Source organism: Dama dama, chromosome 4 (assembly GCF_033118175.1).
Source record: "Dama dama isolate Ldn47 chromosome 4, ASM3311817v1, whole genome shotgun sequence".
Lineage (NCBI taxonomy): Eukaryota > Metazoa > Chordata > Mammalia > Artiodactyla > Cervidae > Dama > Dama dama.
In genome coordinates this window covers 30,640,901-30,668,698 of record NC_083684.1, presented here as the reverse complement: position 1 = coordinate 30,668,698, position 27,798 = coordinate 30,640,901, and the positions used below count along the sequence as shown (strand labels likewise).

At 50.6% G+C, this 27,798-nt stretch overlaps 1 protein-coding gene across 4 annotated transcripts in view; it reads right to left on the bottom strand.

The window, feature by feature from the left end:
* Nucleotides 1–11,188: 11,188 nt before the first annotated feature.
* Nucleotides 11,189–27,798, bottom strand: part of SLC12A3 (solute carrier family 12 member 3) — a 39,877-nt gene continuing 23,267 nt past the window's right edge. For 2 of the 4 annotated variants that reach the window (XM_061134565.1, XM_061134575.1), the window contains exons 20-26: nt 27,547–27,624; nt 26,783–26,884; nt 25,409–25,520; nt 22,645–22,731; nt 19,557–19,692; nt 18,042–18,109; nt 11,189–12,484 (exon numbers count right to left, since the gene is read on the bottom strand). In XM_061134565.1, coding sequence (XP_060990548.1) covers nt 12,343–12,484; nt 18,042–18,109; nt 19,557–19,692; nt 22,645–22,731; nt 25,409–25,520; nt 26,783–26,884; nt 27,547–27,624 — 725 coding nt within the window. In that variant the 3' untranslated portion in view covers nt 11,189–12,342. The remainder of the gene's footprint in view (nt 12,485–18,041; nt 18,110–19,556; nt 19,693–22,644; nt 22,732–25,408; nt 25,521–26,782; nt 26,885–27,546; nt 27,625–27,798) is intronic. The other 2 variants (XM_061134583.1, XM_061134592.1) reach the window with 1 other exon arrangement.

Genomic DNA, 27,798 nt, shown 5'->3' with positions numbered 1-27,798 from the left:
CCGGCACCTTTTATAAGCACCCCGCGCCCGGACTCTGCGGACAGAACCCTTTGTGGCTGTCGCCCATTGGCTGAGGCGGAGGCCCCTGCCCTAACGTGGCCCAATCGGCGCCCACTTCCGTGGGCGGAAGGGCGGGCCAAGGCCCGTGGGCGCGGGCTGATGCAACCCGCGGCGGTGGCGTCACCCGGAGTCGCGGCTGCGGCTGGGGAGCCCGGGTTCGGTGACCATGCTGGGGTGCGTGCGGCCCGCGCGGGGTCCCTCAGCCCTGAGGACACTGGCTTGCTCCGTGGCTCGGGTTGCTCAAGGCCGTTTAGGGAGGGCCGTCCCTGCAGACTCCCGGTTTGGCAGCCTCTGCAAATTGTTTCCTCACAAAGCAGCACCCCCGCCCCTCTGCCCCCAGTCCCACTTACTCTTTCCCTTCCCAGGGGTGGCCCGAGACGTCAGGCACCCAGGGCAGGCGGCGCCGCCCCGACCCTTGCCTCGGCTCAAAGAACCGCTGGGCGAACCCAGTTTGCGGCGCCCTAGGAGCGCCAGGAAGAAGGGCGGATCCTTCCTGTGGTTAAGGATGCAGGAATCTGAGCCAATGTTGCCTGTTCATCTGTGACCTCAGTCTTGAAAGTACACCCCCAAGTGTGGGACATCATACTGAGTGGCAGGCAGGGCACAGTCCATGTTAAGCTGGGGGACGTTGGAAAAAGTCCTCAGTTTATAGGATACTAACATATGCTTCCTTGAAACAGGCTGAGAAGGGAAGGCAGGCTTCTGTTTTCCTAAAAAGTGACCTCAAAGGCCTTGCTGCTGTAGACGCTCCCTCTCTCTGTAGGAAAAAAGGTCTTGAAAAAACAAAACTGCCATTGTGCTTAGCCCATCCTTGTTCCAATCTTGTTGGGATATCTGTTTTGCCAGGTGTGTCAGAAGTTTGGCAAGGGCAAGAGAGTAACAGGAGGAACCTGCTCTGGTTGGTGGACATAGTGCCATAAAATGGGTGGCTTAAAGGACAGAAATATATTAGTGTCTCATAGTTCTAGAGGCTAGAAGTCTGAGATCAAGGTGTTGGGCAGGGTTCGATCTTCTCAAGGCAATGCAGAAGAATCTCTTCCCTTCCGGCAGTCTCTGGCATTTGTTGAGGGTGATGGTGCATCATGCCATTTCTGCCTTCATGGTCACAATATGTCGTTTCCCCCCTACCCCCCGCCGCCCCCCAGTGTTCATGCCCTCACATCATTTTCTTTATGCATGTCTCTGTGTCCCAGTTCCACCCCCCCCCCCTTCTTTTTATAAGGACACCAGCTATATGGGATTAGGGTTTTACCAATGACCTCATCTTAATTGATCATCTGCAAAGACCCTATTTCCAAATACCGCATACTTGGCGTTGAAAGTGAAAGTCGCCCAGTCGTGTCTGACTCTGCGACCCCATGGACTATACAGTCCATGGAAGTCTCCAGATCAGAATACTGGAGTGGGTAGCGTTCCCCTTCTCCAGGGGATCTTCCCAACCCAGGGATCGAACCCAGGTCTCCCACACTGCAGGCGAATTCTTTACCAGCTGAGCCACAAGGGAAGCCCAAGAATACTGGAGTGGGTAGCCTATCCCTTTTCCAGCAGATCTTCCTGACCCAGGATTGGAACCGGGGTCTCCTTCATTGCAGATGGATTCTTTACCAACTGCGCTATCAGGGAATTGGAGGACTCTGTTCAATACATAACAATCAACCTAAATGTAACACAGAACAGGGGTGGTTTCCTTTTCAGCAGTCTTTGTACCAAGAAGGGAAGTGGAAGCCTTTGGAGATTATTTGCCACATGCTCAACTTTGTGTTTTTGTCAGCTGAGAAGGGCTCAGTCCCTTTTTCATCCAGGCAGGCTTCACCGGTGTGACACCTGTGGGGCCCTACTCTTGGTTTAATGCCCTTCTGAAAATATTGAATAAATTTTGAACAAGAAGTCCTGCATTTTTGTTTTTCACCCGGTCTCACAAATTATGTACCTGGCCCTGCTTTTCATACATTGGTATGGGAAAAAATGACTTTTTATAATCTGGTAGTCTTGCAACTAGTGAGAAGCTGACCAGTGAGGCCAGGCCAGACAAGACAAGCAGAGGCCTTGGAGGAGGCAGCCAGGCAGAAGATAACAGCTTCATTGGGTAATTAACAATGCCACATAACATGGTCTCCTGTAGCCTGCAGTGACAAGAAGCAGGTCCCCTTAAAACGGCACATCCATTTTCACTCAGTAGTAAGAAAGTAAAGGGGCGTGTTTTTCCCTAGGGAAAAGGCAAGCTGATTTCTGTGATTCCCTGTTATCTCTCCAAGACAACTCCTTGTAAAGGACATCTGTGATTCTGCCTGTAGCACAGAATTGTTCCTCATGGAGGAACAAATCCTCATGGAGGATTGGGTCTAGGACTTCCCCCACCCCATAGAAAAATCCTTTGCTGCTCAAGTCTCTTCTATAAAATGGTATAGTATTTGCATAAAGCCAATGCAACATCCTCCCATATACATTTTTTTAAAAAACCTTTTGGCCACGAGGCACCTAGTTCCTGACCAGGGATCGAGTCTGCAAAATTTGGAGTCTTAACCACTGGATCACCAGACAAGTCCCATTCTCTCAATATACTTTAAATTCATCTCTAGATTACTTATGATACCAAATACAATGTAAATGCTATGTAAATAACTGTAAGAATACAGTTTAAATGCTATGTAAATAGTTTCCAGACAGGAGCAAATTAAGTTTTGCTTTTTGAAACTTTTTGGAAGTTTTTTCTTCAGAATATTTTTCCATCCATGGTTGGTTGAATCTGTGGAACCCATGGTTACAGAGGGGCAACCGTATTTACAAGAACATTAAATTCAGGTCAACATGCTGGGGAATAGAAAGATAAACATGGAGTGGCCCTGATTTCAGTGACCTTACAAATAAAATGACCATGATAAGATAGTGCAAAACAGAAATAAAAGTCAACCCAAAAGTCTGATACATTTCTGCAGGATTTATGATTACACTGAGGAAGAAGGAGAGGGGGAAACAGAAGCCTGGATAGAAGATGTGGAATTTGAGCTGAACTTTGAAAGATAAGTGGGATTTGAGTAAAAATAATAATGGCAGGGACTTCCCTCATGGTCCAGTAGTTAAGAATCTGCCTTGCAATGCATGGGACGTGGGTTAGATCCCAGGTAGGAAAACTAAGATCCCACATGCTGTGGAGCAACTAAGCCTGTGTGCCACAGCTATGGAGTCTGCACGACACAACTAGAGAATTCATGCTCCTCGAGGAAAGAGCCTACATGCTGCCAAATAATAAATAAAGATTAAAAAAAAATAATGTCAGCAATTATTGATTAAGCTCAATAGGGGATTTATACACAATTTGTATGGGAAAGTAAAAGTCAGTGGTTCAACTGATGGATGAAGAGCCAAAGTGCCTATTTCAAACCCAACTTATGTTGCTTATGAGCTATGTGACCTTATGCAAGTTACTCCACCTCTCTGTACCTAACTGTCCTCATCTGTAAAATAGAAAGAACCATAGTGTCTCTTTCACAGAGTTGTTGCGATATTTAAATGTTATAACATTGATAAAGATCTTGGGAAAGAGCCAGACACTTAGCAAGTGCTCAGTTAATATTAGCTAGTAATATTCAGGGAACTGCAACAAGTCCAGTCTACAGGTTCCTAAGCCTGATTGTGAAACAGAATCATCCGAGGGACTCTTTTTAAGTGAAGACTCTTACAACACCAAGTATTGAAAAAATACAGAGCAATCAGAACTCTCATACATGGCTGGTAGGAGTATAAAATCACTACCAGGGTATTTCCCCAGAGTTTATTTTAAAATAATAATTATGATGATGTCAGCAAGAGGTAAGACTGGAAAGAATTTTTGGGACCAGCTCAGGGAAGACTGTATGCTCACCCTTGAGAGTTGGTTTTATTTTGTGGGCAGTAAGGTTTTTGAGGAGTAGAAGGCACATGACCAGAATCATGTATGGATCCGCATCATGAGGAAGGGCTGGGTTTGAGAAGAGGCTTGGGGTCTGGAGGCCTGAGTGTTTCATTCAAGAGAAAACATAGATCAGCACTAGGATAGAGTTAAAAAGGAAATGTGAAAAAAGATGGGGGGAGGGGGGGAAAACATAGCAGAAATAAGGCAGGAGGGAAAGAGGCTTGGGAACAAAGATAGGTTCATGAATAGAGCTAATGGCTAACACAGAGGGGAGTGCTTATCAGGTGCCAGACACACAGCTTCCAGAACTTTGCATTTGATCCTCACAGCAACCTTATAAAGTAGAATGCTTTTATTATTGCTATCTCATAGCTAGGGAAACTGAGGCACGGGGAGTTTAAGTAACTTGGTTGCGTGTATGCCTGCTTCAGTCGTGTCTGACTCTTTGTGACCCTATGGACTGACTCTAGCCTGCCAGGCTCCTGTCCATGAGATTCTCCAGACAAATACTGGAATGACTTGCTATGCCCTCCTCCAGGGGAATCTTCCCAACCTAGGGATCGAACCAGAGTCTCATCTCTCCTGCACTGGCAGGCGGGTTCTTTACCACTAGTGCCACCTGGGAAGCCCAGTCAACTGCATGAAAGTGAAAGTTGCCCAGTCGTGTCCGACTCTTTGTGATCCCATGGACTATACAGTCCATGGAGTTCTCTAGACCAGAATAAAAACCCAGGTCTCCCACATGGCAGGCAGCTGAGCCTCAAGGGAAGTCCAAGAATGCTAGAGTGGGTAACCTTTCCCTTCTCCAGAGGATCTTCCCAACCCAGGAATTGAACCGGGGTCTCCTTCATTGCAGGTGAATTTTTTACCAACTGAGCTATCAGGGAAGCTAATCTGAGACTTCACAAGGTTTAAAAATGTACCCGGGGTTAATTTACTTGATAAGCTAAACAGAGAATTTTCATATGACCCAGCAATCCCATTCCTAGGGATATGTATATCCAGAGTAGTTGAAATCAGGAATTTAAACAACAACTTGTCTATGAATATTCATAGCAACTCCAGGTTCAGGCCTCTCCTGGCTGCTTGGGTTTGGCTTCAGGGCAAACACCGCTCAGGTAGGCCCTGCCCTCCAGGCCTGCATCCCAGGCAGGATCATGGCTAACTCTGGGGTCCAGGCAACGTGAGAAGCCCATAGTTTCCCATCACAGCCACCAGTCCAGCCCTCTTCTAAATATTCTGATTGTAGTTCAGCATTTTGCTTTAAAAAGAAAAGGAAAAAAACAGTGTTTATTCATCTTAAGTTTTACAGTGCCTTTTCGTAAATAAAAAAAATCTTTCCTAGACTCCAAGCAGAATTTCAACTGTGTGTTACTTTCTTTTTACTCTAGCAAAACCTCCAGCTTCCCCAAGCTGGTTTCAGACTAGATAGAGCACTTAAGCAAAGATGTGTAAGATCACAGAGATAGCAATGTTCTTGTCATGACGGTGGGACTTATTATTCTCCTCCGTGAATTTTCTTGCTCAGCCCTCCCGTTGAACTCTGGGCTTCTCCTTTCCCAGCCCATAACAAATATGTCTGTTCATCCCTCTAAATGCTTATCTCTCCCCTGGTCTGGTCAGCTTTTCCTGCCCAGGCCTAAGTCAATCACTCAGGTCAGCAAGATTTTACCTGTGGGTCTGGTTCTTTATAAACAGTCTCTGGCTCTCTCCCCATGTACCTTGCCTCAATTCCCAAAGCCTCCTCACGTTAACCAACCCTACCTTTCTCTAAGATAGGACCTTTGGACGTTTCCCATTGAAGACAGCCCTTCTCCCCTCACCGCTTCCCCAATGCTTCTTCTAAGCTGGTGTGCATCTTAGCAGCCTCTCTCTTCTCATCAGAAGGCTTACCTGACTGCAATTACAGTCTTTTGACATCTAGAGGTCTCTTCCAAGATTACAAGCTTCCTTTACATCCTTTGCCCATCTCTCTCTCTCTCTCTCTTTTTTTTTGGGGGGGGGCTGCATAGCATGCAAGATCTTAGTTCCCTGACCAGGGATCGAACCCAGGTCTACTGCATTGGGAGGGTGGAGTCGTTACCACTGGACCAACAGGGAAGTTCCATCCTTTGCCCATCATAATGGTTCTAGCTTCCCAATCACACTCCCTTTCATTCATTTCCGCTTACTTCTATCCCTACTCTGCTCTGTTCCCACTGCCCATTGGACATGATCCATTCATTCATTCATTCACTTGACAAGCATTTATTGAGTGCCTTCTCTGTGCTAAGCTCTGTGTTGGGTGCTGGGAAGCAAAGATGAGTCAGATGTGGTCACCATCAGGGCCGAACAGCACTCACTCAGCCATCTTAGCAGTTGAGATATTCAGATACCCCCATGCCAGCCGGTAATCATGCCATGAATACCCTCCAGCTGCCCTGGCCCTCAAGGTCTTCCTGCCACCCTGTGACTAAAAGGTTCATGCCAGTTGCCACCTTCATAGAGTTCACAGTCAAATGATAGACACCCTAGATTTTGCTCCAACACCTCCTGCAGAATCTCACATGTTGAAATGCAAACATACTGACCACAAACTCCCCTGTATTCTTCTCCATCTCCCTCTCTCCCACCTCCCCTGGGCACCCTTTTTGTCCTCCTGCTACCAGTCCCTCAAGTGTTCTCAAATCCTGCAGCTCACTTCCAGTCTCTCCATCCATTTTGGAGCTCATGTACTTTGGTCATTCTCCTTGGATTTCTCGCACCTTGGCCTTCCATCCTTCTTGCTTGGCCCATCCCATCACTAGAGAACATGTCCCTGATTATTCATTCTGCACATTTGCTTTATGACCTGGTGCTTAGGAGCCTTGGCAGAGACAGGCACAAGGGCAGGTGTCCTGGGAATTTTGCACCCTTGAGCTAGCAGACATTAGCTATGTCTTCCTTGTTGGCCAGCTCTTTGCGACCCCATGGACTGCAGCACACCAGGCTTCTCTGTCCTTCACCATTTCCCAGAGTTTGCTCAAATGCCTTCTGTGCTGCTTGGCAAAATTCCCCCCGCATTTTGTTGATTCTCCATTACCACCTTTTCATCAATTACTCTTTTCCTTGCATGTTAAATCTTTCCCCTCCGACCTATATTTCTCTTTCTCATTCCCACCCATGACAGACATTTATTGCCCAATGAATACTTCTATGGTCCTCCCAGTTTTTCAGCACTCTAGCAGCAAGGTGGTGCCATGTGAATTATTTGGCTCATGGACTTTGAGTGGAAGCAACAGGTCACTTCTAAGCAGAAGCGTTTAAAAACCAGTGCATGACCCTTCTGCTCTCTTCTCCCTTCCTCAGTGAGTTGGAAGCTACTGGCTGAAGTGATTGCCTCCCAAGATGGGAATAATCACTGGGACTTGAGGTGGACAAGAGGGCTTACCCAGCATAGGAATATTTGCAAGAGAGAAATTGATCTTTATTATATAAGCTGCTAACATTTACAGGGTAATTTATGACTGCAGCAGAACCTAGCATTATCCTGACTGACATACACGCTAAGACAACAACAATCAAAATGCTTTCCCTGGAGTCTGCTTCTCTTCCAAGGTCCACCTTATTTTTCTTCACCATATTGTCATTTTTCTCTCTATTGTTGGGTCACTCAAGCACGGGTCTATATGTATATCTGCTGCTTTCCTTCCCCCTCCACCAACTATTCCTCAGTCTGGGGTCCCTGACCCACTACCTTACTGAATTATTCTCTCTAAGGCTCCCAGTGATGCCCAGAACAGCAATTCAGCAGTGACTTTACATCTGCCATTCGGGTAACATGAGGGCTGACAATTCTGTGCTTCTTGGACCCTGGTGCCTTCTGAGGCCCTTGGTTACCTGGGTTTTGCTCCTGCCCCACCAATGGTCTCTTCTGAAAAATTTTTCTTGGAGTGTAGTTGATTTACAATGTTGTGTTAGCTTCAGCTGTGCAGCAGAGTGAGTCAGCCATACTTGTATATGTATCCATGTATCCACTCTTTTTAAGATTTTTCCCCCATATAGGCCATTACAGAATATTGGGTAGAGTTCCCTGTGCTATACAGTAGGCTGTTATTTGTTATCTATTTTATATATATATGCAGGTGTCTATATGTTAATCCCATTCTCCCAATTTACCCTGCCCCTCTTTATCCTCTGGTAACTATGAGTTTGTTTTCTATGTTTGTAACTCTACTTCTGTTTTGTAAGTTCATTTGTACCTTTTTTTTTAAAAAAAAAGATTCATTTATAAATGATATCATGCATATAATATTTGTTTTCCTGTGTCTGACTTACTTTACTCAGTGTGACAATTGCTAGGTTGCTGTGAATTGCCATTATTTTGTTCCTTTTTTATGACTGAGTAATATTCCCCCACTAATGATCTTTTCTAGGCTGCTTTGTTGGCTGCCTCGTCTTCCTGCCCCTAAATGGAGCCCTTCCGAGGTCCAGCCTCCAGCCCTCTGCATTCCCGGCACTCTCTTTCTTGGTGATCTCACTCAAGCTATGACTTTGATTTCCTGTCCATGAGTGTGACTCCCAAATCTACTTATGATCTCTGCTCTCTGAGTGTCAGGCTGAAACAGTGGACACCATGAGCTCTTCCTGAGCTCCAGGACCACATTTCTGACCCTTGGGGTGTCTTCATACTTTAAGTATCTGAAACCAAACCCGCCTACTTGCTCGTTTCCTCCAGCAGGAAGCCTGATCCCTCATCCTCCACGTGACATAGTTTGTTTGTTCTTACAGCTGCCCAGGCTCAACTTCTGGGGCCCTGTTCCATCTACACATACATCCAGGCCATTCTCAGTTCTGGAAGATGCTATTTCTTCCTCCTCTTTCCCCTGCCCTTTGCCACTCTAAAGAGTGTTGAGGTGGCTTGCCTTGGCAATTCTGCGTATCCTCCTCTCCGGGCACCCTGCCTTTTCTCCTCCAGCCTCCTCCGTCTCCTGTCTGGCCAAACGTCCTCAGGCTCAGGCTGCCCCTTCACCCTCAGTGGCTCCCTGGTGCCTCTGAGTCAGTTCTGAGCTCTTCAGCTTCCCCGTGGGGGCCTTGCACTTGAAGACCTTCTCAATCTTACTTTCTCCCAGTTCACAACTCTCTTAAACCAGGAAAAATGGTTTATTTCTTGTTCTCCAAACATTCCTAGTTTGGAAAGTTACAAAAGAGGGTTACATAGGAGAGTCACAAAAGAAAATGCTCTAAAGATGCAAAAGAGGGAACAAAGACTAAAGTGGAGGGTGGAGGAAATTATTATTTTTTAACATTTATTTATTTGGCTGTACCGGGTCTTAGTTGCAGCACGTGGGATCATCGATCTTTGTTGTGGCATGTGGGATCTTTAGCTAGGCCATGTGAGATCTTTAGTTGCAGCAGGTGAGATCTTTTTTTTTTTTTTTAGTTTCGGCACGGGAGATCTAGTTGCCTGACCAGAGGTCGAACGGGGAGCCCCTGACTGGGGACCATGGAGTCTTATTAGTCCCTGGGAAGTTCCCTCCACCCTCCACCTTAGTCTTTACTCTCTCTTCTCCCTCTTTTGCATCCTCAGAGCATTTTCTTTTGAAACTCTCCTCTAAGCTGGAGCAGAAAACACGTATAAAGTTTTCTTGCTACTGTCTTTTAACCATATGACATTCTGCTACTTTGCCTCCCAGCCAGGTGGTTTTTCTTAACACTAGACCACATGATATTTTTAGAAACTGTGTTTGTTATGGCTCCCTTTCAGGCAGGGGCACTCATATCACGCTTGTGCTTTCGGTCATAAGTTTGAACCTCATTTCAAGTGGGCAATTACCAACAAAGCCAGTGGCTGGACTTTCCTGGGCCCCGTTTCTGTGAACACTTCCCAAGGGGGTGGTCTTTTTTTTTTTTTTCCTGCTCTCCTGAGATATACACGGCTACAAGCAAAACCTGGCTGCTTTGCATGTACTCGGGGGCCTCTCAGTCAGGTGGTGGTTCAGTAACATTTCAGCTAGTCTCATCAGTGTAAAACCCACCTCACCCTCCAAGCCACACGAGAGGCCAGGCCGGTGTGTAAAAGGGAATTCAGTCCAGACGGGGCTTTCCATGTTCTTGTGAGACCCACAGCTCCCTGCCTGAGAGGGGAGCTCAGAGAGCCTATCTTACATCAGAGCCACAAGCCCAGGCAGGAACTGAAAGAGGACATGAAATCTGGAGGCTGAAATGCCGGGGGGGGACGTCAGGAGCTATCTGAGCAGTGGATCGTGGGGGAGATAAGTGAGGAGTCCCTTCTGCGGTGGCCAGGGTGGCTGCTGGCAGATTGGGCTCCAGCTCTGATGCCCACCTCTCTGTGGTTTCCCGGGCACAGTGCAAGGGGGGACTCCTCACTGACGTGGAGCATCTTATCATCCAGATGCAGACACACACACAGCGGACCAAAGTTTCTTCATTTCTCAGTGCTTCACGTACCCAACGATGACTCGGCGGGAGGGCGGGCGGGTGAGGGGTGGGGAGCGTTGTCTTCAGAGCCTCTGAGCGCACAGTAGGGCAGCCGGAAGTGGTGTGCCACAGTGGGGGTGGGGGGACCGAAGAATGTGCTCTTCACCCACCCCATCCCCTCACTTCCATAACACTGGTCAACCATACGTGGGGGACTTCCCTGGTGGTACGGTGGCTGAGAATCCGCCTGCCAGTGCAGGAGACGCAGGTTCCATCCCTGATCCGGGAAGATTCCACATGCCTCGGAGCAACTAAGCCCATGCGCCACAGCTACTGAGCCCTTGCTCTAGAGCCCTTGAGCCACAGCGAGAGGGGCCACACAGAGAGAAGCCGGGGCGCTGCAAAGAAGAGTAGCCCCTGCTCGCCACAAGCAGAGAAAGCCCGCGCAGTAACGAAGACCCAGCACAGCCAAAAGAAATACACACACGATTTTAAAAATAAAAATTAAAACAACACATGGCCGAAGCACAGTCAGCAGCAGGCCAGCTGGCTGGTGACGCCTGCTTCAGTCCCATTCTCTCACTTCACAGACTGCGGCTCAGAGAGGGTAAGGGGCCGTATCTGAGGTCACAGCCAGTTTTGGGGGGAGACAGAAACTCAAATCCAGGTTCCTTGGTGGCCACGCAGTGGCTCTTTCCACTCAATCTCTCCACCTCTTGGTTTGAGGCAAGATTGAAATTCCTGGGAGACTTTTTAAAAGATTAAAGAAGACAGGTTCTCTGTGCATCTTCAAGCACATGTTAAGAGAAGCAAGGGAAAAAGTAAGTGACCCCTGTAAACGACCATGTAGAAATCTGGCACTATGACCTACAAGACCAGTGGAAGCTCAGAGAAAAGTTTAATCCAGGGTTGAAAAAACAATATAGTTAGTTTTTCCAACACACTCAGCAGAGTTGAGAAACAGCCTGTTCCAAAACAAATAAATTCTGTTGACTGAGTAAATGTATTTTTTAATTCATTTCATTGTTTTTGACCTCACTGTTAACTCAAAGCTTTTTTTTTAAAAACAAAGCTATTATCATTATTCAAAATTTAGATTCCAACATGGTGAAGTGTTTTATTTAAATTCCCGAAGTCAAAGCATTCTCTGTTCTTGGATCAGAGTCTCCTTGAGGTCAGAAGAGGGAGCAACCATTTGCCAGGAAGTGGTTTTCCATGTGGCTCTAGAAAGGCTTTGCCTAATCTGGAGTGGGAGTTGGTCCCAGGCCATTGAATGGCCCAAAGGCAGCCCCCTCTCCCTCCTCCAAGTGCTCAGCCAGAAGCACTGTCTTTCTCAGCAAAGGATAAGGATTGTTTTGTGACACTTTCATTTCACTGTATTTGTTCCCAGTCTCAATGTCAAATAGATTTCTTACCATCGGTTGCCATCTAGAAAAGTTTGAAAGTCCCAGTTTACCAAAGAACCAAAACACTTTAGACACATTATTGAAAGTGAAGGAAGTGAGGGGCAGTTAAATAAATCTGCATTATTATGGAGGCTCAAGGGGCCCTGCATTCCTCCTGTAAGGGCTGCAGGTGCTGTGGGGTGCCCACTTGCCTGACATTGGAAGGGGGAGGCGTGTTTAGGCGGTGCTCCCAGGAAAGGTCCGTAGAAACTGCCAAGATTCACATCCAGCAGTCTGACTCAAATTTGTACACAAATCAATGACTGAAATCTTAATTTGTTGTAATCAAGAGCAAAAGAAAACTTAAAAGGGATATGGACCCACCAGATAGAGCAGACAACTCTATCTGCTACTTCTTTAGCCCATAAAATAAAAAACACAGAGCACACGCCCGATGGGAGTGGGGTCCAGCAGGTGTTTGAAAATCTACCAACTTCTTCCATCAGATTATCAGATGCTACATGTGACAGGGTCCGCCTTCTGTGCCCGTGGACAGGTGGGCATCCCCTGCGCTCAGGCTTTGGGCAGGTACAGCCAAGTCCGAAGCTATTGGCAGTAAAAGGTGAGCACGTTCTCCTGGTTTCCTCGGATCAGGATGACAGGAGGTCTGAGGTCCTGGGACAGCGTCTCCAGCCAGGCCATGTAGAGCGAGCTCGGGCACTTCCCCTTCCTCCCTATGGGCAGGGTGCTGTGGGGCAGGAAGAAGCAGCAGATGGGAAATTAACCAGGGGCCTTCCCCACATGGCCCAGCTCCTGGTCTGCTTCCTGAACAGGATCTGTTTATTAGCCCTTTCAGCACTCCTTCTTCCCAGCCACCCTAAGAATGACCTGTGGCTCTTCTTGAAAGCATGACTTGAAATGTAACTTCAGCCACAAAGCATTTCTAAACAAAGCCATGGCATGTGAGGCCCCCGTGATCCTGGCCCCACCAGCCTCCACAACCTCCCCTCCCACCGCCCTCAGGCTCCCTCACACTCCTACAGCCACAGAGGCTTCCTTTCCACTCCTGAAATAAATGGCCAGCTTGTTCCTGCCCCAGGGCCTTGGCACATGACATTCTTTCCACGCAGATGGCAGAGCCAGCCCCCAGCTCTTCACCTTGGCTCCCTCGGGTCTTGGCCCAAGTGCACCTCCTTCTCGGATCACCCTCTTCAATCCCATCTCTCTTTATCATGTCACCCTGTTTCATTATCTTTGGAACTCTTCACACAGTCAAATCCTCTTCTCATTTATTTGTTTGTTGTCTGTCTCCCCCCACTAGAATGTTTGTTCGCTCATGAGCAGGCAGGGTCTGTCTTATTCTCTGTGGAGAACACAATCTGACAGGGCGAGGCTCACGGATCCCACTCCTCTCCAGCCACACCCCTGCCTGGGGCCCCAGCAAAGTGATATGTTCATGCGTTTCAGCTGAGCGGCCGTCCTGGTTCCTGCCCCGGATGTAAGGCCTTGGGAGCAGGACTCTGCTGTCTCCCTGAACTGTCTTGTCTGAACTGCTATGCTGAGCAAATAACCACATACCCTGGGAAGGCTCTTCAGCCACATTTTCATGGCTATTTCAGGAAGCAACTTTTCCACCATCTTGAGATTCCAAAGATGCCTGGTGATGACTGCCACCGCCCTGCTCGTGGCTCTTGCGGGAAGGCAGCATCACACCAACCCGGCTGGCGTTGCACAAAGTTGGGGCACCAGCACGTTACATGGGCCCGAACTGTGTTTGTTTTCCCAAAGTACACCCACAGGTACTGTTTCATCTGAACCTCAAAACTACCCGGGGAAAAGCTGAGGGAACCGGCCAGAGAGGAGGATGCTGTGCAATGCTGGGCTTCAGAGGCCGGCTCTGGGTCAGAGAAGCTGCTAGAGTCACGGCTTTGCCACTTCCTCGGCCACGTAACTGTGACAAATGGCTCGCTGACCCTGAGGCTCAGTTTTTGTTTCCCCAACGTGAACACATATGCCTCTGTCATGGACTTGTGAGTTCTAAGGAAGCCCTAGCTCATGAAGGGTACTGCACAAAAACACTGGCACAGAATGAGCACTTTGTAACGTCAGCAGTATTGTCACCGCTTATTACTATTTACGAGCTCGAGATGACCCAGCCAGTGAGTGGCAGAGCTGGGACTTGACCACGATCCCAGCTCACTGCAACCCCTCCTCTGCTGAGAATCGAGGTCCCCAAACAGCTGTCCCGTTTTTGAAAATTCCTTTCTCAAAGCTTCATTTGGGACAAACAGTACCCTCCCTTATAAAGCAAGGTCCCCAGGATCGGGGAACCCCACGTGAACAAGGACATTCCATTAAGCCAGTGTCACCTTAGTTAAGAGACTGAGTTTGTGTTTTTCTGGTGCCTTTCCCAGGAAAAGGGAAGTGGGAACATTGAAACCAAACTTTCCTGCTTTGACAGTTAACACTAAAGGCTAGAAATGCCCACTGGTTACTACTCATTGGAAAAGACCCTGATGCTGGGAAAGACTGAAGGTGGGAGGAGAAGGGGATGACAGAAGATGAGATGGTTGGATGGCATCACCGACTCGATGGACATGAGTTTGAGTAGACTCCGGGAGTTGGTGACGGACAGGGAAGCCTGGCATGCTGCAGTCCATGAGGTCACAAAGAATCGGACGCGACTGAGTAACTGAAATTTGCTGAACTGCTAGTATTATACATCCTTTTCAGGGGCTGCAATTAGAAATGTCAAAGGCTTGTGGGGGCAAGGGACCTCCGTCACTCCTGCTGTGGCTTTTCAAGCCCCAACATGAAATTCCCTCCCAGAGCAGAGCCTGTCCATCTGTCTGCCTGTCTGAAGGACAGACTCCCTTGGCACTCTCCCCCAGTGCCAACGAACAACATGCTCTGTTTCTACCCACAGGATGTGTGTGGTGTAAGCTACTAATCTTTAGAAATCAAGCTGCTCCAGAACAAAGGAGCTTTTTGCTCAGAACTGCATCGCTTAGCCACAAGGAAAGGCAGCCTTGGATCTAACCTAGATGCGGAAAGATAATTGAGCTTCAGAACCAGTGTCTTGGGCTTTAAACCCCAGTCACCACCTGGCAGGTTCTGAATTTCTCTGAGACTCAGCTTCCTCATCTCCTAAGGGTGTGTGCTGCGGTGGGGTTGGGGGTAAAACAGAATCACTTCATAGAGTTCTGAAAACTAATAAGGCTCAGTGGTTTAGGAGTTTGGGATTAGCAGATGCAAACCATTATGTATAGGGTGGATAAACAACAAGGTCTTACTCTGTAGCACAGGGAACTATATTCAATATCCTCAGATAAACCATAATGGAAAATAATATGAAAAAGAATGTATATATATGCATAACTGAATCACTTTGCTATACAGCAGAAATTAACATAGCATTATAAATCAACTATACTTTAATAAAATAAATTTTTTAAAAATTAGGAGTTCCCTTGTGGTCCAGTGGTTAAGACTCCATGCTCCCAATACAAGGGGCACAGATTGAATCCCTGGTGATAAACTAAGATTTCATATGCTGCTCGGTATGGCCAAAAAATAAATGAAAAAAAAAAATTTTTTTTTATTAATAAAGCCCAATGCCTTGAGTGTCATAGAGGCACTCAATAAAACTCAATTTGATTACTCTTATTTTGACTATTACCATTTGTCTTTGGTGGCTTCCAGGTGCCACTAGTGGTAAAGAATGTGCCTGCCAAAACAGGAGACACGGGAATCATGGGTTTGATCCCTGGGTCGGGAAGATCCCTTGGAATAGGAAATGGCAACCCACTCCAGTATTTTTGCCTGGAAAATTCCATGGACAGAGGAGCCTGGTGGGCTACAGTTCATGGGGCTGCAAAGAGTGGGACACAACTGAAGCGACTTAGCACACATGCATTTAGCTTTGAGGAGGGAGTCTTTATAGAAAAAAAAGAGGGGTCTAGACCCAAAAGTTATGCCAGAAATATGTGCTTAGTGTGGTCAAGGTTGTTGGGCTGGTTACAAGGCTGGTTTATTAGCCTTCAGTCTAAGCTGAGTTCAAACATGGATGGTTAATCAGATAAACCAGTGATTAGTAGACAGCAAACAAGCCAATTCTGCCTCAAAGCTGCTCTAGAAAACAGTCCATGTGTGCTCTTGGATGTGCTAGAAAATGTGATTTTTGTCATTTCCTGGAGGCTTGGGAGGATTTTCTCATTCTTGGGATTTCTGGGGAATGCAGGCTCCTGGGCTCAACCACAGACCCTGGTCTAGAAGGAATTGAGGAATTTGCTGTTTTCCACGCCTCCCAGCCCCCTCAATGGTTCTGAGGCAGGGGACCCTCAGGGTGAACTTTTAAAGCCATGTCTCCGGGTTGGAGATGAGCAGAGCAGCTGCTCCCAGTGGTGCTGGCTTGATAACCAGGGCCCTTTCAGGCAACAACTGTGGCAGTTGCCATGGGGTGGACCCTGTGTGCAGGTCTCTCCTCTAAGGTGACTGTTTATTTGTATCAGCTAATCCCAGAAAGGCTGATGGGTTTTGTTTCCCCTGAGAGATCCAGAAGGTGGGGGAATGGGAGGGGAGAGGTGACAGGAGGTGGTCCCTCCCCAGATGAAATTCCTCCTCTTATGGCTTGAGAGACTGACTCATTTTAGTGGCAAAGTTAGGGTCATAGCATGTTAGAGTGAAAGAGAATCTTGGAAATAATTAATTTAACTCTTCTCTATAATCAGCAAGGGACTTCTTTGATGGTCCAGGGGTTAAGAATCCGCCTTGTAGTGCAGAGGACATGGGTTCTATCCCTGGTCAGGGAACTAAGAGCCCACATGTCTCTGGGCAGCTAAGCCTGAGAGCCACGACTACAAGTCTGGAGGCCTTAACTAGAAGAGAAACTACAGAGCTAGAGCCCACGCACCACACTAGAGAGAAGCCCACACGTCACGATGAAGAACCTGAGTGCTACAAGTAAGACCCAATGCAGCCCCCAAAAATAAACATTAAAAAAAAAATGTATAATCAGGGAACTGAGGCTCAGAGAAGGAGAGTTACTTGCCCAAGGCCACACAGTGGGCTAATGGCAGAGACAAAATGTAAATCTGCTTCTCTGAACAGAGGTGGCACTCAGGAAGAGGTGCTTTGGCACACCCACGCCCCAGCTGGCACATCCCAAGTACCACACCCAGGGAAAGTCAGGGAGCCATCCCAGGATGAAGCCACCATCACCGTCTTACCCGCTGATCCGGCCCACAACCAGGCTAACCTGGCCCTAGAAGCATTCTCTGCAAGATGTTGGTCACGGCTCGGAAATCCACCTGCTTTTCTTATACCACGGTCCCCACATCAAAGGAAATATGGAGCACTTTCTTTGTAGAAAAGATTGTCTCGCCATAAGCCCCAGAAAGAACAGCTTCAGGCAGAGGCAGCTTCGTGGGCAGCTACCTGGGTGGTCATGAAGCGCCCCCTGAGAGGGGTCCCAGGCTGGGTTTCATGCTCTGCTGCCACCAACCTGATGTCCTCAATCGCCTTTGAGCAAAGGGCCCCATGTTCTCACTGAGCACAGGCGCACAAATGCTGCGCTCCATCCTGGTCTCAGGGTGTGAACAAACAGGTTTGGCCGGCTTTCTGCAGTCCTGTGCAATCTGCGGGTGGCTCGCCCCAGGAAGTGTCAGGGGCTCCTCTCAGCAGAGGGCCGCTTTCCCTCTGAGCGAGGCCTGTCCCTGGGAGAGGGGCTGGGGGCCTGGCTGACCGAGCCATTGTCACCTTTCCCTCCCTTCCACTTACGCAGCCTGGGTCAACGGGCAGCAGAGGCGGCTCCTAACCAGAGAGGGGCAGCAGCAAGAGAAGCTAGAGAGTCTGACGGGCCTGGAGGTTGGAACAGCCCCAGCCAGGGCAAGGTTCCGATTCCGCTGCCCAGACCTGGCGCCAACATCAACTGGGGGTGGCTGGTGACCAAAGAGGGCTGGCCAAACAACTAGGAATCGATTTTCTTCCAGGACAAACTGGGTCCCCTTTGCCAAGCTGAGTTTGGCAGGAAAAAGCAACGGACAGGGGAAAGCAGGGGTGGGGGGAGTCGGTGAGGCCTGGGACACGGGGACCCAGGACCTCGGCCAGCTGGTGCGCAGGTGCGGGGCGTGGGGTGGATGCAGGCCAGATCACGGGCTAAGAAGCCACCCGGATTGTGTTTGTAGGGGCCTGGGGCCCTTCATCCTCACAGGGGAAGGCTCGGATCCTCAGCCAGTGACCATCCCTCTAAAGCTGACACGCTGGCCTCTGCATCAGGCTTTTCCAGCACACAGGTCACTACTTACATAACAACCAGAGCAGCGTCTCGGGAGTAATCCAGCAGAATCTCGTTCAGCCTCACCTGCCGCAGGGACTGGGCAAGGAAAAGCCATGTGGTCACTTCCAACATCCTCTGAGCCATCCCCACCAAGCCCAAGTCCACATCCTTGAACATCTCAAACTGGGTGTGTGAATTGTTCCCCCAGATTATGATAGATTCTCCCACCTCCGAGAAGGTAACTGAGTGCCAAGCTCGCCTCCTGGAGGAGCCCCCAGGGTGTTTTCCTTCTGACCGTGTTATTATGGGATTGTGGTGGGGAAGAGCACCTCCCATGGAGTGGGGAGGGCTGGGTTCACATCTCAGCTCTAGGAGTTTCTGACATTGAGCAGGCACCTTGCCTCCCTGAGCTTCATTGTCCTCAGCTGTGAAATGGGTCCAACAGTGCCCTCCCTGGGGAGTCTGGGGAAGCCTGAGTGAGATGATGTATGCAAAAGCTCCAAGGGGAAGCACTTGATAAGGTGGACTCAGCAATAGCGATGGCTCTATCTCCTTTGTGACAGAGTAGGCAGGAGACTTCTGTGGACACGACACATTACTCAGCCTTTTCTCAGGAGCTGGGTGACTCTGGAAGGCTCAGAGGCCAAGTGTCAGGACTGCCGGGTCAGAGAACTCCCCAAAGCTTGGGTGGGGCTGAGCTGCGGGGCGGACTTCCTCCCCCTCCAAGGCTTGTCTCTGAATATGGCGGACACTCGGGGTCTGACTGTGGACGGATACACCCTTGGAGAGAATGGAAAACTGAGGGCAAGTGAGTTCACCCAGATCTCACATGGGCGGCATTTGGGTGGAATCACTCTGCGTTGCGGGAACTGTCCATTGTGGGCTGCAGGATGTTTAGCAGCATCCCAGGCCGCCACTTGCTAAGTGACAGCGGCTGTTCCTGCTGGAAGGTGACAGCCAAAATTGTCCCCAGAAATCACCAAATGTCCCCTGAGTCCTCAGAACTACCACCATGGAACTCACAGGGAGCAGAACTGCGCCCCCCAGGCCCCAACTGCTCTCCCCACCCTAAAATGAGCACAGCAGCCCCCACTCTCCTTGAGGCCTGAGCAGAGTCCTGAAGAGGCTGCCTGGGAAGGGCGTGGGGTCCACAGCTAAGGGGAGAAGCTCAGGCAGCTTTGTGGGCCCACAAAGGACAAGCTCTACCTTGACCTTCACCACCTGCCTTATGAATTCCTTCCTGCAGACCTGGAGGAACAGGGGAAGAGAGGGAGAAGGACCCCAGGCAGTCCATCGCCATGGCCAGGGAGACTCAAAATGGACCGAGGGACCAGACTCCCACACCAAGGATGGCTCTGAGATCAACCCCTGGGTCACTCGTCAGCCTGAGTGTGTGTGGCTTGAGGACACCTCACAGGCTTGGTGCAGGGAGACTACAGTTGAGGGTCAGGGGAAGGGGTTCAGCAAGCCCAGGTCAGGTGGGGCACAGGCCCTGACCCAGGGGAGCACCCAGACCCCACCCCACCCCTTCTTTCTCCCGCACCTTGATTCTATTCTTGTTAATCTCCTCATCTGAGATCTTCCAGGGGCAGTCCCGCCTCATCTCAGTGACTGTGGCCTCGTCCTTGAAGCCATCATTCAGGCGGAAGGGTGCAATCATGTCCTCAAAGCGCTTGATGCTGGGGGCAGAGAGAGCCAGTGAGAACGGGTGAGGTGCCCATGTCAAGGGGAACTGGGTCCTCAGAGGGAGATGGAGGTGGGGGCCGTGGGGACATACATTTCAGGCTGAAACCCTTTCTGATGCTGCTGTTAACATCAAAGCAGCCTCTGTGTTGAATTCAGCCCTGACAGCTGGGTCTGACTTTGAACAGGACTTCCACAAGTGGTCCATGAAGCCTGACCTGGGATCCATCTCCACCCCCTGACCACTCCCACCCCAGGGTGTTTACTGAGCACCTCTCTGTGCTACACAAGAGTGAACAAACCAGACACCATCCCCAGTCCTCACAGAGCTCATGGTCTGCTGGGCGGCAAATAAACAGATCGATATAGATCAGAAGTTTTATGAAAGCACACAATGAGTCCTGGGATGGGAAATAATTGGGCAGAAAGGCCTCTCTGGACCCAAGGATGCCCGTCCTTCCGAAGCTAGCACAGGCAGGGGGTGTTGGAGCAAACAGAATGGAAGGTGCAAAGGCCCTGAGGCAGAAGTGAGCTTGAGCTGCTTGAGGAGCAGCAGGGAAGCCTGTGTGGGTGGAGCAAGGTGAGAGCAGGGGAGAATAGGATGCCATCAGGTAAGTCAGGGAAAGGAGGAAGCACCAGCAAGGGAAACTGAAAGAAGGATCACTGAAGTGGGAGGGATCCAAGAGAGGGCAGCATTTTGGATCCAAAGGGGCTGTTTCAAGAAGGGCCGTGGTGTCAAATGCAGCTATGAGGCAGAGAACGAGGAGGACAGCAGCCGGCTCTGCAGATCCGGCGGTGCAGACATCATGGCCCAGCCTGGCGAGAGGGATTTCAGTGGAGCTGCAGGCGGGCAGCCAGACTGGAGTGAGCTGGAGAATGAGGGAGGGGTGGAAGGAAGTGGTCACAAAGAGGGTAGCATCACTTTGGAGAAGGTCAGCTGTGCAAGGGAGGAGAGAAATGGTCCAGGAAGTGGAGGCAGATGCAGGAGCAAAGATAGGGTTTAAAGACAAGATGGGCTTGGGGGGGCGGGATTCTGCATGTGGTTCCCACTGTCCTCTCCATGGGGGAAGGTCTCCCCCCCATCTCTGTTCGCAGCCTTTCTCAAGGCTCTGCTCCTCCACCAGCAGAGACGGCCCTGTTCTCCTTTGCATTCGGGTCCATCTCTGCACCATTCCAATGCCTCTTGACATCCTCCCATTACCTCGGCCAGGGTAAACCATGCAGGGCAGGGCTGCAATTTACTCATCTCTGCCCCGGCAGCTCAAGCACAGCCCTGAGAGAATGGGGGAGTCAGTATATCTATCACTATTAACTAGTTCCTTCCTTCAAAAAAATATTTATATATTTATTTACTTGGCTACACTGGGTCTTAGTGGCAGCATGAGGGATTTTTAGTTATGGCCTGGGGGATCTTATTTGCAGCATGTGGGATCTAGTGCCCTGACCAGGGATTGATCCCAGACCCCCTGCACTGAGAGCTTGGAGTCTTAGCCATTGGCCCACTAGGGAAGTCCCCTTTCTTTTCTTCTTGATGTCCTTCCTTCTCCAGGTAAACAAGGGCTACAGAGGTCAGGACGGACCTTACTTTACTGAGAAGACAGAGTCCTGGAAAACCTCACTTGGACATATTTCCATAAGGCAATCCTATCGTAAATGTCTTCTTTTAAGAATATGCAACTGAATCATTAGGAAAGTAACTTATTCCTTCTGGCCCCACAGTTGAGCCTTGCTACAAATTCACAAAGGAGTTTGCTTCAAGTCTGCCCACTTGCCATTGCATGGGTGAGCAGGGCAGCGGTTGCCCAGACCATTCAACATCTTCCCCTCCCCAAGTGCCAGTGAGTTAATATAACACCAGGGGCTGCAGCTGCCATGCTTCCGTCTCAGGGCCCGGGGGACTTCCGTTGTTTGTTCCAGTGCCCCTCAGCCCGTGGAGGGGACGCGCCTCTGCCGTGGCCTCTGCAGAAGGAGCCTCCTTCCAGTGGTGTATTTCGGGGCATATGATCCGGCCACTCCTGGCCACGGCCAAGTGGACTAAAGATGGCCAAGAAATAGACCTTCCGGTGACCTTTACCTCGGCTTGGCAGGAAGCAATGAGCCAGGCTGGTCACAGTCCCTTTTTCAGACACTTAATTTAAGCAATGTCCGGAGAAGGAAGGAGGCAGTCTGTAGCAGAGTTAGGACTATAGGGAAAGGTGGAGATGCAGAAAGAGCTCGGAGGCTACAAGTGGGCAGAAGCCACAAATCCAGCCTTGATTGATCACTGACTCTGGTCCGGGCGCCCTGTTAAGCATGTGGATCGTCTGAGACTGTGGTTCTCAAAGTGAGGTACCTGCACCAGCACAGGAGAGCTTGTTAGAAGTGCAGATTTCCAGGCCTCACCCCAGACCTAGTGACTCAGAATCTTGGGGCTGGGCCCCCCAAGCTGTGTGTTCACAAACCCTCCATCTGATGCTGTTGTTTGAAAACCAGTCCTCTATGAAAACAACAGGGGTTGGAGAAAATTTAGAAAATCAGAGTAGATAAAATCAGCCTTTTGTGAGTAGCCAGCAGCCTGAGCTCCAGAAGTGTGAAACTGGAGACTTACTCAGCCCCAGGGTGTGCGGGGTGGGTGGGAGGTCCCTGGCAGATGAAACACCAGCTCTGCTCTAGGGGCACAACAGTCGTGAAGAGCTTCAAAGACACTTGGTCTGTGAAAAGCATGAATGGGAACATTCATTGACCTTCAGCCCAGGTGTGTTTCTGGCAAAGACCACAGCTCTGATATGCAAAGGACCACGGGGCAAGAGGAAAAAACTCAAACAGAAATTAACGGCTGCAAACTCAATCCTTCCTCTTTCTTTCCATGAGCCCAGGGTAGGCGGGGGCAGGTGAACCAGGTTGCCCTTGGTTCACCAAAGAGAAAGGCCCGACCCTTCTGCCTGGAACCCCCAACACAGAAAACTCACTGCTCAGCCCGTGGCTTCTGGTTGATGTCGGGAAGGACATGAACTTCGTGGAATCCCAACCGGAACTTGCTCAGCAGAGAAATGATCCTACAAGACAGAGATTTTTTTTTTTAATGCATTCATTCCTTCAGTGAGTTTTCATTGAGCACCTGTGGAGGATATGTGTGTTAGTTGCTCAGTCATGTTTGACTCTTTGTGATCCCGTGGATTGTAGCCCACCAGGCTCCATGGGATTCTCCCAGCAAGCATACTGGAGTGGGTTGCCATTTCCTTCTCTGGGGTATCTTCCCGACCCAGGGATCGAACCTGGGTCTCCTGCATTGCAGGCGACCCTTTACCATCTGAGCCACCAGGAAAGATATAGCAGTGAACGAAACAAACTCTGCCCTCGGGGATTTCACATTCTATCCTGCGAGGGAGGCAGACAATAAGTGAATATTGATAAAGCAGGTCAGATGACGACGAGTGACAGGAGAAAGGAATTGTCCTAAGTCTCCAGTGGCCATCCCTGGGCTAGAGTGCCTCACATTCTAACGTCTGTGCGCCTGCTGGGGAGCTTGGTACGATGCCGGTTCTGATCCAGCTGGCCTGGGTTGGGACCTGGGATTCTGCATTTCCTTTTTTTTTTCCTAATCTTTAAGATTTACTTTTGTCTGAGCTGGGTCTTTGTTGCTGCATGTGGGATCTTTCCGGACCAGGGATCGAACCTGTGGCCTCTGCATTGGCAAGTGGATTCCTAACCACTGAACCATCAGGGAAGCCTGGGATTCTGCATTTCTAAGAAGCTCCCAGGTGATGTGACACTGCTGGTTCACTGGCCACACTTTGAGAAACGAGGGGCTAAGGGATGGGAGGTGAACAGCAGGAAATTCCCCTGGGTGGCTGAGGGAGCAGGTAACACGTATGAGCTGAGTGTAGAACCAGGAGTAGCAAGCCAGCTAGCCCTGAGTTTGCATCCACAAGGAGGAAACAGCAACTGTGGTTTGAGGCAGTCAGGGAAGGCTTCACAGAGGAGGTGGCGATCTGGCTGGATGGTGAACGGTGGGTAAGACTGTTATAGACTGAAGAGGGTGGATAAGGGTGTTCACACCGGAACCACACAAGGAGGCTTCTAAACAGTACTCATGCCTCGGCCCTAGCCCGCCCATTGCATCAGAATCCCTGGGCAGGACATGGCGTTGGTGATACCCCAGGACTAGCTGGTGGGGAGTGAGCACCCCAGGAGGAGAGTCCAAATAAGCAAAGACACAGGGGGTGCAGGGGATGGGGTGGGAGCAGTGAGGGGCTGCCTGGGACGGTGTGGAGCATGCCAGGGGACAAAAAGGAGATGAACTGCCAAGCCATTGCTGGTCCCAGAACTTGGGAGTGAACTTAGGAAAGCAGAGCTGTGGGCAGCACAGGGGTGGCCTGGGGTCACAAGGAAGGCAGAGAACTTGGGCTGGTCCAGAGTCAGCCGGGAGGAAAGGAGATTTCACAGCCTTTGCTTGCAAGACATCCTGTGCCCGCACAGTGCCGTGGCCTCGATCTAAGCCAATGCCCCCTGAGCCCAGCTTTGAGTGGGAGCTGGAACAGGAAGCCAAGAGGGCAAAGCGGCCTTTGCAGTGTGTTCACCTAATGGAGAGGAGCACAGAGAAGCAGATGCTGCGTTTCCTGGGCAACGTTCTCCTCTGCGTTGAGGAGAAGGGCCCTCCAGTGGAGAAGCTCTCAGCGGGGGTAAGGGCAATGAGACGGGGTTGCTGGTCGCCCTTAATCCATGCAGCAGGGCTCACGGGGATGTGTGTGGTCCTGGCGCAGGACTAGGGCGGCACAGGCCACGGGGAGCTGCCCCTGAGGCATCGGAGCAGGCACTCAAGGCCGTGCCGGGCTTTCTCTCTGGCTAATTAATTGCATACTTTGGGGCAAGCCACCCACCCCGTCCTCCCCAGCCTGCCCGCACCCTCCAGCAGTCCTTGGTCCTACGGCCTTCGACCTCACTTGACCTTGCTCTAAAGCAACAGGAGCCCGAATCTAGCACATGTGTGCCACCTGCCCGACTCCTGCCACCTCCACTCCTGTGTACGTGCCTTACTGTTTACTTCCACCTCAGCTCAAGTCAACTCACACTCTCACTTAGATATGTCTTGAAAGGAAATGGCTTCACAATTTAATCAGCAAATCAGCAACTCTTGCCAGAAAGATGCGGCCAATAAAACCAGTAAACCAACATCACTCAGTTCTGGTGGATGCCATCGCCTGCCAAGCACTTGAACCAGGCCGACTTCCTCTTGTTTAGACAGAGAATCAGCCATGGAGTTGGAGAATGGAGTCCCTTCTCACCAAGAGATTCCGGGGGATTCGCTGCCCTTCATCCTGGCCACTGAAGTCACCTCTGGTCTCACCAGGGGCAGCACCCCAAGCTCAGGGGTACGGGGATGGGGTGGGGTGGGGTGGGGGACGTTGCCCTGAAGGATTCTAAGCTCCCACCTCATTTCTGAGGGGCGGGGCCTTCTCCATCCTTCATTTCACTGCAAATCTCCTGGAGATTTGTGGATTTAAAATTTACCAGCCCTCCCTGCCATGGACAGGACTAGGACATGCGTATCTTATTAAAGGGGACAGGACACCAAAACCACTTCTGAAATGGAGGGAAACCTGTTCCTGTCCTGGACTCTCTCACCACTGCTGTGACCCGAAACCCCCGAGGGGTGGAATGGGGAGTGGGGGCAGGCAGGGGCAGGCAGGGGCAGGCAGGGGTAGCTCTGGATGGTCGGCGCTCCCCACTTACGCCTTTCTCTCCTGGTCCATCCTGTTGATCTGGCCCCCCACGAACACGCGGATCCTGCATTTGCTCCATCTCTTCTTGCGGCCGAGGAGATAGGGGATGAGGAGGGTGAGGCCTGGCAAGGAGGGTGCCGTGAGTTAAGAGAAAGATACTCTCAGGATACAGCCTTCTCTGGTCCAGCCCTGCTCTGCCTCTAGCAAACCCCATCCCTTCTCTTGGCCTCAGTGTACGCATCTCTATAACGAGTTTGCCAGGTGAAACCAGGGCGAGACATGGGCTCTGTGGGCTGGGGTTCATTTGAATGGCATGATGCTTTTATTTATTTTTTAAAAATCTGGGGGGCTTCCCTGGTGGCTCAGCGGTAAAGGATCTGCCTGCCAATGCAGGAGACATGGGTTTGATCCCTGATCCAGGAAGATCCCACAGGCCTTGGAGCAACAAAGCCTGTGTGCCACAACTATTAAACCTGTGCTCTGGAGCCCGGGAGCTTCACTACTGAGCTTGCACACCCTAGAGCCGGTGCTCCGCAACAAGAGAAGCCACCACAATGAGAAGCCTGCACACCACAACTAGAGAAAAACCCACGCAGCAACAAAGACCCAGCATAACCAAAAATAAAAATAAATTTTAAAAAAATTTATTCTGGCCTTTTAGGATCTTATTTCTCAGAATCAGGGATCCAACCTGTACCCCCTGAAATTGAAGTGTCTACCAGGGAATTCCCGTGCACAAGGCTTTTAAGTACGTGAGCTGGCATCTGGGGGGGATTTCACATGCAAATCTAGATCACTGTCATTTATCACTGTATGATCCACACGTGACTTCTCCACTCTGTGCCTCAGTTTCCTTATTTGTAAGGGGAGTTAATAATCATTTCCACCTGGGGACTGCATTAGGTTAACCTATGCAAACCCTTGGCATCAAGCATATAGTAAATGCTCAGAATATCTTCTCTGTATCTAGGACTCTATCAAGGGTGGGAACAATAAAGCTGAGTCACAAGAAAAATGAGAGAGCGTGCGTGTGTTTCTTTGGTAAGTGACTAATATGCCTACAGCTTTCCTGTGCTCCGGTTCGTCTCTCCCACTTATGTCACGAGCCCCTGACCCCAACAGCCTGTCCAGTCTGAAGGACCCTCCTCACGCTGACCTCACCTGCTGCTTTAAGTCCCTCATTTTACAGCTGAAAACAGAGGGCCACAAGAGGGATCTGGCCAGGCTCCGGTGAGCCCAGTGGTGGGCCCACGGCCCCCATTCCTCTTAGCTGGGCCCTGAGGTCCCACCAGTGGCCTTGTCGTCAGCGGCCAGCAAGGGAGGCCGAGAGAGGAGGTCACGGAAGGGAGACAGCCGGGGGGGGCCGGCGTCCAGGGGCGCTGACCTCCGTCGTCGAACAGCCAGTAGATGTCGATGGTCTTCTTGCCCTGCTCCGACTGGAAGACGGTGCTGGCCTGCTCCTCCTGCCCCAAGGCCTCGGGGTCCACTGCAGGAGCAGAGGGGCAGGTCACATGGGTACAGAGCACATGGAAACGCCTGAGTCTGTCTGAGAACATGGCGTGGGCTTGTGCACAAGGTGGCCGGACGCCCTTGCTGTGTGCGCACTGGGGACTGGCCGCAGCACCACCAGTGGGCCCTCCTGTGGGAGACTCCCGGGGCAGGGACCCCGGACGAGCAGTGCTGGGATGTGCCCCTCCCCTTGCTCCCAGTTTCTCTCTCCCTGGATTCTGGTTGGCACCGGGGGGGGGGGGACCATTCTCTTAAAAACCCCCCTGTGCCCCTCACAAATGCCCACAGGACGCTCCTAGCCCCTGCACTGAGCGTATCCCGCCTCCCAGAGTGTTGCTGCCCCTCCCCGTCGGAGCATGGCCAGGGGGCCCTCGGAGGGGCAGGACTCGGGCCCCAGAGCCTACTAGATGGGGTCCCACAATGCCTGGACCCTGAATTCTCCAGCAGGGCTGGCAATCTTCATCTTGCCCCCAGCCCCACTGTCCTACCAATTCCCTGTGACCCAATCCTAGGGGTCTCAGGCCCCACTGTCACAGACAAAAACCTCCTGCCCTTGGCCAAGTTCCCCCATGGCCCATCACTAAGTGCCCCCCAGGGTGGGAGCACCCTGCGCCTCTGAGTTGGGGTGGGGGGACTGACCTGTGCCAGAGACAGACAGCTGGGCCCCGCCGGCCCTGGCTTGCTTGCTGTCCTCTGCTGGATCAAACACAGGGTTAACTGCAAAAGAGGGAGAGCTTTGTTCCCAGGCTTCTCCAGGGGCCCTCTTACCTTGGGGGAAGGTCCTGACTCCACAGCTTCCACTGATCTGGTCTCTGCCTCCTTGCACGCTCCCTGCACCCCCCCGACCAGCTTCCTGTCTGCTCAAACAAGCCATGCTCCTTCCTACCAGGC